This window comes from Cyrtonyx montezumae, unplaced genomic scaffold (genome assembly GCF_038088225.1).
Source record: "Cyrtonyx montezumae isolate F1298 unplaced genomic scaffold, pur_monq_1.0 scaffold_3, whole genome shotgun sequence".
NCBI lineage: Eukaryota > Metazoa > Chordata > Aves > Galliformes > Odontophoridae > Cyrtonyx > Cyrtonyx montezumae.
In genome coordinates this window covers 125,648,160-125,659,549 of record NW_027072034.1, presented here as the reverse complement: position 1 = coordinate 125,659,549, position 11,390 = coordinate 125,648,160, and the positions used below count along the sequence as shown (strand labels likewise).

The window sequence follows — 11,390 nt, the reverse complement described above, 5'->3', positions numbered from 1 at the left end:
TGAGCTTTAAGGTCCCTTCTGACCCAAGGCAGTGATTCCAGGAAGGAGCCCAGTGCTCCAAGAGTTCCACAGAGGAACGATTTTCTTCTGCTTTTTTCATTGCCTGTTCCTACATCTCTGTCTCAAAGCACTTTATCACTGTTTATGGGCAGACATGTAAGCACCAATAGTTTGCACGGATGGGGCCGCCGACTTTGGGCGGCGTTTATCATCCGTCGCCAGAGGCTTCGTCTTCTCGCTCACAGCCCCGTGGTTTCACTCCAGCCTTGAGGAGGCAAACAAGAGCAAACCACACGCCATGTGTGCCTTTATTTCCCTTCCTCCTGCTCAAGGTAACCAAAACCTCGAGCGCGCGGCCGCTCCCGCTCACACCACCCTCACAGCGCCCCGCCCCGCCCCGCCCCACGGCGGATTGGCCCCGCCCACGAGCAACAGGGGCCGCTCCCGCCCCTCCCATTGGCGGCGACGCGGCACGTGACCGGGCGGTGCGTGACGTAGGAGGAAGAAGACGCCATTAGGGGCAGCGGGGCCGCCTGCTGCGGGGCGCGCTTGTGGTTGTGGCTGTTCCTTTTCCTCCCGCTCTTCTTCTCGGCTCCGTGCCCGCCGGCTTTCTCCTCGCGGTCCTCGTCCCTGCGGGCGGGTGGATGTGAGGGGGTGCGGATGGCGGCGGGGTCCGGAGCAGCGGCCGGCGGTCGCAGCTTCTCCTTCAAGGTGGTGCTGCTCGGGGAGGGCTGCGTGGGGAAAACCTCCCTGGTGCTGCGCTACTGCGAGAACAAGTTCAACGACAAGCACATCACCACGCTGCAGGTGCGGCTCGGGAGGGCTGCTCCGTCAGCCCGGAGCGAGTGGGGGGTGCTTAGGTGGGGGGGGTATCGTGTTTTCCTGCTGGTGGTTTTTGTCTCTGGGATGCGGGAGCGCGGCTGTTGTTGTAGTCGGTGGCGGTGGGCTGATGACTAAGTGTTTCTCTTAATGACAGCCTCCCTCTTGCTGGCAGACCCGGTGCCTGAGTTGCCTCAGTGGCGGCAGTTAGAGCGGCTTTCACAAACGGGTTTGCGAGGTGAAGGCTTATGATTTAATAACAGGCGAGGTCACCGTGTGATCGCCTTGAGTTCTAGCCGGAGTTGTCACCGAGCTTGTACGCGTCTGAGCGTTGATACTCCACTCTTGGAAGTGCGATGGGTGTCTACTCAAAAGCAGTTTGTCGCTGCCTCCCGGTGCTGAGCACTCTGCATCCCACGCAGTGAAACGCACGTGTGCTACGTGGCCTTGGAAAATGTGTTCCGCACTTCATGTTGCCGGCTGTACAATCAGCGTGTGTCTTTTGAGCTCTCTCTGTCTAACCTCTTCTTGCAGCTGTACAGCATCTTCTTCTGCCTGTTGTGGGCATGTATGTGGAAGCGTGGTTTTAGCATTGCAATATATACTGTGCTTAGTGTGTTTCCTTGTAAATAAAGAAACAAACCCTGCTACCATGTGGGTTCTGAGCTGCTTTTGAAGTTCTGTGGGATACAGAATAAATGGTGGTGCCTCAGGGTAGCTGCGTGATCACCATGGGGGAAGATCCAGGAGGCTGGATATCGTGGAGTGTGTAACCCTGAAACTTTCCCTTAAAAGAAAGGAAACATAAGGGATGATCTGGAAGCAGCATGCTTAATGTTTCATCAACAAGTGCTGTTGCTCCATATTTGGTTCAGATAGCAAAAAATATTTGAGTTTATTTTTGCCTGTGTTCCTACCTGTTAGTAGGTTTACTGAAGGTGATGTTGAAGTCGTGGCAAGCTAATCATAAATCTGATTGCCATGGAGGTAACCTATTCTTGACATGCAGCAGAAGTGAGCAGTATTTGGTAGGTATCGGGGCTGCAGTTGTGATTTGTGTTGCTATACCACGTGAAGCAAAGTGTTGAGCAAACAGTCATGTTTATAAGTGCGTTGCAGTGATTGTGTATGGCTGGATTCTGATATCCTGTGTAGAAAGAATAGCTTGTCACGTGATGTAGCTCTGGTTTTGTTGTCTCTTAAAATCTGCAGCAGAAAGCCTAAAATTAGAAGCAGTAAGTGAGCTGGGTCACAGGCACTATGAGATGGAAATTTAAATGGCCCCAAAACGTTGACAGTAAAGTGTCTCTCTAGATGCTACAGACGGATAGCTTTTGTTTGAGGCTGCCTGTGGGGAATGGAGGTTGATTGTATAGGAAAGGGAGCACATGCTTACATGTGATATTGAAGTTCTGTTCCTCTGCTGTGATTAGGTTTCTAGTTGCTCCGTGTGTATTTTAACCAGTTGCAGTGTATCTTAACTCACCCTGCTTTTTCTGTTCCGAACCTCCTTAGTCACGAGCATCTTATTGATTGTGAAATGCAGTGTCAGTTGTTGCATCTTGCTGTATGTAGTGTGTGCTTGGGAATTATCGTTCTTGTTTTTCTATGTCTTGTAGAAGGATGGCAGTGGAAGGAGTTACCAAACCTAATTAAAACTTTCATTTAAAAAAATAGAGAGACTAACGAAAGTGACATTCTTGTGAGATTTCTTATTAAAGGCATAATTTGGTTAAGCGACTTTGCTTAGTGGCATCAGTTCAAAGTATTGCAGCAAATAGGTTTCTGTTCCAGCAAAGACAAAATTAGATAAATATTGAATTCCTATTTCAGCAAAGGAGCCACAGTGATGAGCCACAGTGATGAGCCACATGAAAAGAATCACTGGTCAGTGGGATGAGGGCCTCTCAATCCACAGTAATCTGATTTAGCAGGGGGGTGGTGAGGTAGAAGTGCTATTGTACTTCACACCAACCTTTCTGCAGCAAAAACGTGGTGAGAGTACAGCCTTCCAAAGTGCTCTTGCCAGTGTTGGCTGGGGCTTCCCGTGGTGTGACCCTGATATGGGAGAGAGGGCAGGAAGGCCTTCAGCTGGGCAGTGTGAATCTAATCAGTGTGTGAGTCTGTACATCCAGTATCCTGTTGTGAAGGTTGTCTGTGTTTTAGCAGAGAGGAAACTCACCTATTTGTAGGTGACAGAAAGCTTTATTGAAGGGGAGCCATCTCTTTCCTCTCCTGCTCTTTTTCCAAGTGCTGGTTAGAAGGAAATGGTAAACTGGGACTTGTTTATATCGAGCTCATGAGGCTGCAGGGTGTGGTGTTGATCAAAACATGGAGGTCAGCGTTCTCAAAAGGATTTTTAAGCTGTAAAATGATACCCAGTGAAAGGTACTGAAAGTATTCTGATAATAAAACCTGTCATCTTTTTTTTTAAATGTGGATGAGTACTAGCTGTTAATTACTCAGGATAAATAGACTTCGTGTACTAAGCCACTGACATGGTGGTGCTGATGATTTATACTGATCTTCAGTGCTGTGGTGGACTTGCATAGAGAGGAAGAGTTGTCTTGGATGTGTAAGGTAGCTTACAAAACCAGTACAAGGAAGTGCAGTGCTGCATGTAGTGTTTGTGTGCCTGGACTGCCTCTGTGACAAAGCAGACAAGGGGCAGATGATGTAAACCTGTTGTATTCTAGAGACTTTCAAGGGTATATTTTCCAGCTGAGGCTTCCTTGTGTTCTGGTCAGGCCTTTTTGTCAGCTCTCAACAGGGCCTCATGCACCTGTGGAACTGAGGTCTCAAAAGAGAATTGAAAGGACAGAAACATTTTCTACAGACATGTTGAAGAGACTGATATTTTAGTGCTTGTGATTGCATTATCCTCCTAAGTGTGTGAGTATTCTTCATGCTAGTCATAAGACACTGGAGTCAGAATACCAAGGTTAGTAGTGTACTTCAAAGAGCTGCTTGAGATTACTTATCTTGCAATTAACTGTAGTCCCATACACTTGTTTTTCTTTGGAAGTCAGAGCTAAAATGAATTGCCATAATAATGAAAAGAATGTGGAAAGGAGTTGCTGCTTATAAAGTAGGTCATGACTGGCACTTAACTCCCTAGTACTCAGTTGGGCAAATTCTCAGGAGATGAGAGCATATGTCGATCCTTTTCAATGTGTAATCATCTAATGCTATCTGGATGGCATTGCTTTCAAAGGCTTTCACACTCTTGTCAGCTGACTCTTTTTTCCCCAGGAAACTTGGTTGGATAGGGAACTCACAACCAGTAGTGAAGACTCTTTCTTTACCTATTGGAATCCCCAAATTTCTGAAAACTAGTAAGTCTTGCTGCTCCCTTGATTTTTAGCTTTTTGATCTCTAATTTCAGAATGATTAGAGAGTGGTAACCTTGTTCTTCCATGAGACAAATGGAAATTGATCTGGGTATAAGTTTAAAACATTAGGTGTTAGCTGTTTTGTCTTTGGAGTGTATGGGACTGTAATTTTAAAAATACATTTAACTGATGCCAATTATGCCAGACTTACCCATAAGTTTTTAATTTAAGAGCAGGATCTGCTATCAGTATTCTTCAAGTACTATCAATACAATAGAGGAATTAAGCTTTTAAAGCATAATTTGGTATTGACTATTTCTCATGGCATGCTCTTAAAGCTTCCTGTTCACCATTAACTATGTCTACCTCAAATGCAAAGTACCAGCCTTATTAACTAGGAAGTTTATGTATAAATTTGGTTGTAAACAGAACATCTGATATAGGCTGTCAATTTGGTTAGGATCTAGGACTTCAGGGGACTATAACCTAAAACGGTACAAATTAAGTGTTGGTGCAGAGGACAAATACAGTAGCTAGTCCTAAATACCCTTGCTACTGTATCATGTCACTTTTTGCAGGAAGAGACTGAAAGACTTGAGTCTGTTGGCCTTCTAATATTTGGATGGGTATAGAAAAGGAAATAATCTTAGTGCTTGAAGATAACGTTCTATCAAAAGCTGTAGTGACTTTGTGGGATGTTACTATCAAACAAAATAGGAAGAAGAAGCCACAACACCTTATCTGTGATGTGATAAACCTACTTTAATATTTGGTATGTTATATGGCTAATAGCACAGCTATCCTTATTGGGCCAATGTCCAAAGCTATGGTGACTTAACCTCATTAATGTTGTATTTTGTGGCTTTTAATACAAATCCTGTTTTAGTGAAGAGCTTTCCTTTTGGTCTGGAGGCCCAGAAATGTGATTCTAGAGTGTTATTTTGCCAATTTTGCATCAGTGGCGGAGTTGAGCTTTATTATAGCAATGAAGGCAAACGATGCTTTGAACAGCTTTTCATCAGAGATGTACAGCAGAGAATCACATGTCTTAGTACAGTAGATCAACAAAAGGTTGGCAGGTAAGCTTGATTCAGTGTGCCTAACTCATAACATTTCTTAATACGATCCAGGTGTTTAAATATACCAACATCTGAGCTTACAACTTTTAAACTGATGTTGTGGAACAAATTGTGAGACAAGACACTGATTTTATGATCCTTAGGAAGAAATGCATGAGAGCTGTAAAAGGACTTCTGCACAGTTTATGATTTACTTGAAAATCCATTGGTATTGTCCTGATATTTAGGACTTGCAGCTCTGCTGTTAGGCTGTTTGTTACAAGTTGACCAGTATTTTAAATGCTTCGAACTTGCCTTCTGGAGCTTTTCCTGAAGATGACTTACACCACTGAATCACTGTGGACTGAAAGGGGGGCTATTAAACTCTAGGTGTGTTCAGCACAGTGGTCAAGTTTAGTTTCTTTCTGCACGTGCTTGGGAAGTCTCAGGGTGTTTTTCTTTCCTGTGGTCTGTCTTCCTGGATCTGCTCCATTTGTTGCCAGACTTCATGGAGAAATTTACAGGGAGGGTACGACTGCTTTTAAAACAGAGAAGGAAAATTGACTCATCATACAAATGCCAGAACTGATGCCAGACTAATTTAACATAGTCAAGAGTCCAGAAAGGTACTTCACCAGCAGTTTATGCTGGTGTAAATTGAACTAGTGTGGTTTTCTGTACGTGTTAGTTAAGCAGCAGAATGGTTCAAGCAGCAGACCTGGCTGATGACTATTTCCCTTTCTACACAAACATGATTTTTAGTAAGCTGTGTTTGATTAGTGCTTTCATACAGAGGGCTTGTGTTGGGAAGCTGCAGGCCAGCCTAAAATGATCTGAGATGAATGTTGATTAAGATACCACTGAGTACTTGATATCCACATGTATGTGGAATTGAAAGTGAAAGGGAAACTGAGTAAACTTGGGAAACAGACTGAAGTTAATCTTGGCAACTGAATTGTCTGATGTTAACCTGTTTTTCACCCTGCCACTTGCTTTCCTTCTATACTCCTGCTTTCTCTGGTCCTTTTACCTGACAAACATTAAAACTAGGCTTTCAGGAATGGTATCTGAATGAAAGTTGGGAGAAGGAATAAAATGAAGAGAGTTGTGAGCTTGTTTCAGGGGGAAAAAATACAAAGGAAAGAAGTTCTTGTGAAATACAGATGGTTTTAGACTTCTAGCTCTAAATTTGAATTATTTTTACTGTTTCACTAGTATTGAACTATTATGCAAATACCTGCAGCCTTAAAATCCAAGTAGCTTTATGTATTCTCTTGGAGTGTTTTAAGTTCATCTTGAAAAGACTTATCCTTTCTCAGAATTCAGCCTTCTTATCTCTAAGTCATTCAAAGCAACAGTAAAAAGATGTAGGAAACAAATTGCTTAAAGTAAATTTATTTAGAACAGACTTCTGGCAAACTGTAGTGAAATGACTAACTGGCTTAGTATTGACCCAGCCTTCTGGCTCAGGGTGTGTTTTGATTCAGAAATCTGTCTTCTGTTGATTCAGACATTTTTATTAGTAAATAAATCTGAAGTCAGACAGGCATATTTGTGTGAAAACTGAAGTCTTGTTTTGCTTTCCAGGCATCTTTCCTTACGAAGAAGCTGAATATCGGTGGGAAAAGAGTAAACCTTGCAATATGGGTATGTTTGCTTTCCTAAAATGTCTTCCCCGCTATGCACTCCCTCCCTAGTTTACTAAGCTATCTTTCAGGAAAATATCCTGTTAGAAGTCAAATGTTAGGCACTTTGTAATAAAGTAAAAATTTGGAAGTAATTGGAATCTCTCAAAGTATTGTTGCAGTCTTGCATGCTAACAAGTGTGTTTTTAAATGCAGGATACAGCTGGTCAAGAGAGATTTCATGCACTGGGGCCCATCTACTACAGAGACTCTAATGGTGCTATTCTAGTATATGATATAACAGATGAGGACTCTTTCCAGAAGGTACCAGACAGATTTTTGCCTCTATGCAATGTATGCTCTGATTGAGAGGGAATCTGTGATGAGTGTGCTCATGGGGGAGTCTTCTGTTTCAGGGATAGCACCTATGTTTAATTTGCCTGAATAGTATTAATTCCCAGTTATGTCATTTGTGAATAATAGTACATCTGTAGGATCGGGCCTTGTAATGAAAGTATACACCTTATTTTTTTGAAGCCTTAATAAAGGTCTAGCAGAGTTATTCAAAGAATCAGAATTAGATGTGTGACAGGCTATAAATATGAAATAAAAGTATTTCTGTGATAATATAAAGTACTGTTCTCTACTGTGTAAATCAGATTGCTCAAATACATTAAGTGATATTAAGCTTTAGATATGAGAAATCACATACACAGCAGTGGAAACGTTGCATTCTTGGTGATAACAGATTCTTGAACTTCCAAGACTTTTAACCTTGATCATTAACTACTTTACAGTGTTAGTTGATCAGGTTGAGACAGGTGGGGTTTCATCCAGTCCTGTCAGATTGCTGTTGCTCTATAGGAGACCCCAGCTGAAAGGTGACATGCGTTCCTGAGGAGTCTAGACCTGATGAGCTTGTGGCAAAAACAGTAAGACTTCCCCCTGGAGGAGTAGGAAATGGCAGTATGGGCCTGGCCTGAGTTAGTGATGGAGGCTGTATCAGGATATGGTTCTACAGCAGAATAAGCAATTTAAAGTCCAGTGTAAGGCAAGTAAAGTGTTTTGTGCGTTGCCACACACTTGCCACACTGACTTATCAGTTCAGCTTATGTCTTTCCCTGCACCTGAAGTGGCCAGTATGGTGAACTTGTTTTTTGCAGTGGGGCTAATGTGAGTGTGAACAGTTCAATTTTGGAATGAACTGCTTTATCCAAGTTACTTTACTCCAGATTTCAACTACAAACAAAAGCCATGTGCAGCTATGTAGAGAATATTGTCAGATTCTGTTGTTTTAAACAGTTAAGGAAGGAAGTGGGCCAGTGCCTAAACTGGCAGTGTATCATGAGAAATCAAACTTACCTCTTTTCTTTGTGCAGGTAAAAAACTGGGTTAAGGAATTAAGAAAAATGCTGGGCAATGAAATTTGTTTATGTATAGTAGGTAAGCACTCTTTAACATGTGATTCTAGTGACTGAATTGGAATTGTTTCCTTTGATACGTTCTAAACACTACTGTAACAGCTTGTGCATGTGAAGTGATAAATCTTAAGTTAATTTGGCAATTAAAAAGGCATTTGGAGTGAGAAGTTTCAATGGATCACAATTGAAGAAAATGAGTTAATTTGGAAAAGGCTTAATGATGTGCTACGGCAGAAGGGTATGGTTAAGACAAGTTGCAAAATTCATAGTTGAATGAAGAAACAGAAATCTTAAATATGTTAGATCCTTCTTGGAAGTACCCTGACTAGTTTTTTTCTTTATGTACTATTTGCAGTGACATAGACTCAATACTTGTCTATTTTCAGGATTAAGTGCTTGGGTATGGAAAGTGGGGAATAAGTCTATAACTTGGATTTTTTTTGATGAATTTTTACAAATCCATGTGAATACTAGTTTTAATCATTAGATTGGATTTTAACACTTTCAGTAGGATAAGTATGTGGATATTCTACATACATAAAACTACATTCTGCAGCACAGATTTTGCTTAATAAAAGCCTCTACTTTTCCTTAACTTACCAAGGCATTCAGCTATCCTGATCTGGCTATAACAGCTCATGCCTTCTAAATGTTCCACTAAAAAGGTGCTTTTAAATGATGCTGTGGTCTGAGTAGACTTGTGTAGGAGTCTGTTCTTACTGAAGCAGCTTGTCAGGGGGGAGAAAGATGAGGTACAATGATTACATCTGTTAATTTTGTAGTACGAAGACGTGAAATGTTAACTTGTTCTCAACAGGTAACAAAATAGACTTGGAAAAAGAGAGGCATGTTTCAGTGCAAGAAGCAGAAATGTAAGTCACACTAACTATTAGTAGAAGCAGTCATTGCAGAATTATGTTGGAGTAGTAAACTTGTGATGCTTTTAACAACTGGCAGGTGTAACTAACTGTGCCTGGCTGGCTTCTACGAAGTGTTCTGTTAGTATCTTAATCTTGGAGTGTCCTTAATGATCAAAGTGTAACTTGAGTTTTAAATCATTTCTGGCAAAAGTCAACATTTGCAGTTAATGCTGTGTCTACAAATGTACTTAAGCAAATATTTTTTTAATCACTCAATTTTCATCACAGATCCCTTTAAATCACCATGTATGAATTCAGAATTAAGAATACTCTCCTCTTTCCACTTCTAAAGTAGCTAAGAAAGACTGACTTCTTCAACACAACTTACACTTCTGTATCTGCTTTCTTACAGGTATGCTGAATCTGTTGGAGCAAAACATTATCATACGTCAGCTAAGCAGAATAAAGGAATTGAAGAACTGTTTCTTGACCTTTGTAAAAGTAGGTGTTGTTTAGTTTGTTCATGAAGAGCTTAGACACCAAGGTTTCAGGAATGTTTCAAACCCTATTATAAAAAAAACCCCTTAATTTAAATCATTGAAAAAACTGTTTTTCTCTGAGTGTACTTCAGTCTACTTCTGCATTGGAACAGCTGCGTAAACTTGATGGGTGTAAATTCATGCTGTACTTCAAGAACATCTTTCTTGCTCTGTTGTAGTCCTGAACATTCCGTTTCCCTCAATGTATTTAAATAGTAACTTCAGATCAAGTTTACTGTGATTGCTTTCACTGCTTTGTTTTATATTTTGTTTCAACATCTTTTGAATGTACTGTCAAATGATGTCAATTCAAGTTCATCTACTTGAAACTGAGTAGATGAAGCAGATAAAGAAAATGGAATCCAGGATAAGACACAACACAGGGAAGCTATTGTATTTGTAGCATTCTTGTTTTTGCAAGAAACTAAGCAGAACTTCCAACATGATTGTGCATTCTTTTCTGGGGTGTTTGGTTTTAATTGATATTTCTAATGAGTGAATATATCTAGCTTTTGAAGGTTGCTAATTCTGGAACGTGGGAGCATCTTAAGTTTGTGCATGTAACTTAAATATATTAAGATCTTAAGGTCTTGTCATAATACAATGGAATGCTAATACATTTCATGTAATACACTATATTTGCAGGAATGATAGAAACTGCTCAAGTGGATGAAAGAGCAAGAGGCAATGGATCCAGTCAGTCAGGAGCAGCAAGGCGAGGTGTACAGATCATTGATGATGAACCACAAGTACAGAGCAGTGGAGGGTGCTGTTCTTCTGGATAGTGACAAAACTGTGCATCACTGCCCTCTCAATTTGAAGACTGCCATATTCCAAGTCACGCGTTCTTTACCAGTGGAGTAATAGAGTTAACAGTATTTAAATAATAATCACATATAACACTGCAGAGACCTTAAGTGCTAAACTAGTGGCGTCTGTGACCAGAGAATTGGCATTTTCTACAGTGGTTAACAAAGCAATTACCAATGGCCTTTTTACATATTTTTCTTTAATGAGGAATAATATGCATGTAGAAAAGACCTACTTAAAGGCTTCATTTATATTCTTTTAAATCAGATCATTATTTAATAACTTATATACGTTGTTGTTGGAATGGTATACATTTTTGCAGCTCTTTGTATTTTGTGCTAGATTGAATTGTATCACTTCTAAAATGCACATTGATTTTTTTTTTAAATTAGCAGATATATGAAGTAATATTTTTGCAGGGCCTCCACAAGCCTATAACTGTCAACTACTTTGATATATTCTGTTCATCCTGTATGCCAAGCTGGTAAAATACATTGTAAATTACCTATTAAATATTTTATCTGCTTTTACAAGTGCAGGTGCAGAAATACATACATCAGTCTTGTCAGTGATTGTGAAGTGAATAAGTGAAAAGATGCAAGCTTTTCATGTGTACTGTTGAACTGTTCATTCTATTTCCCCTTCCTAAAAATTGAAAACAGCTTTTTTTGTTGTGAACTCATAGCTACAGGTTTTTTTTAAGCTTTTTTTTCCCCTGGCAAACAGCAGTATTTAGAGTACCCCCTTAGTAAGAGGGGAATGTTTCCTTAAGCTGTTGTTAAACACTGAGGTGTCTGACACCCAACTGAAACAGTTGGAGTGTGCATTTATCTTGCCTCAGTATATCCCCAGAAAACTGGAGCAGATTTAGCCCTTGTCTGTCTGGTAGCCATCTAAACCAGATGCATGAGGAAACTCTTAGTCTG

The 11,390-nt window shown here is 40.7% G+C and overlaps 1 protein-coding gene across 1 annotated transcript; it reads left to right on the top strand.

The window, feature by feature from the left end:
* Positions 1–506: 506 nt before the first annotated feature.
* RAB21 (RAB21, member RAS oncogene family) lies at positions 507–11,012 on the top strand. The gene is made up of 7 exons (XM_065743338.1): positions 507–807; positions 6,797–6,856; positions 7,051–7,158; positions 8,214–8,277; positions 9,073–9,127; positions 9,528–9,616; positions 10,300–11,012. Exons 1-7 carry the CDS (start codon positions 661–663, stop codon positions 10,437–10,439), a joined length of 663 nt encoding a protein of 220 aa, XP_065599410.1. The 5' UTR covers positions 507–660; the 3' UTR covers positions 10,440–11,012.
* Positions 11,013–11,390: the final 378 nt, after the last annotated feature.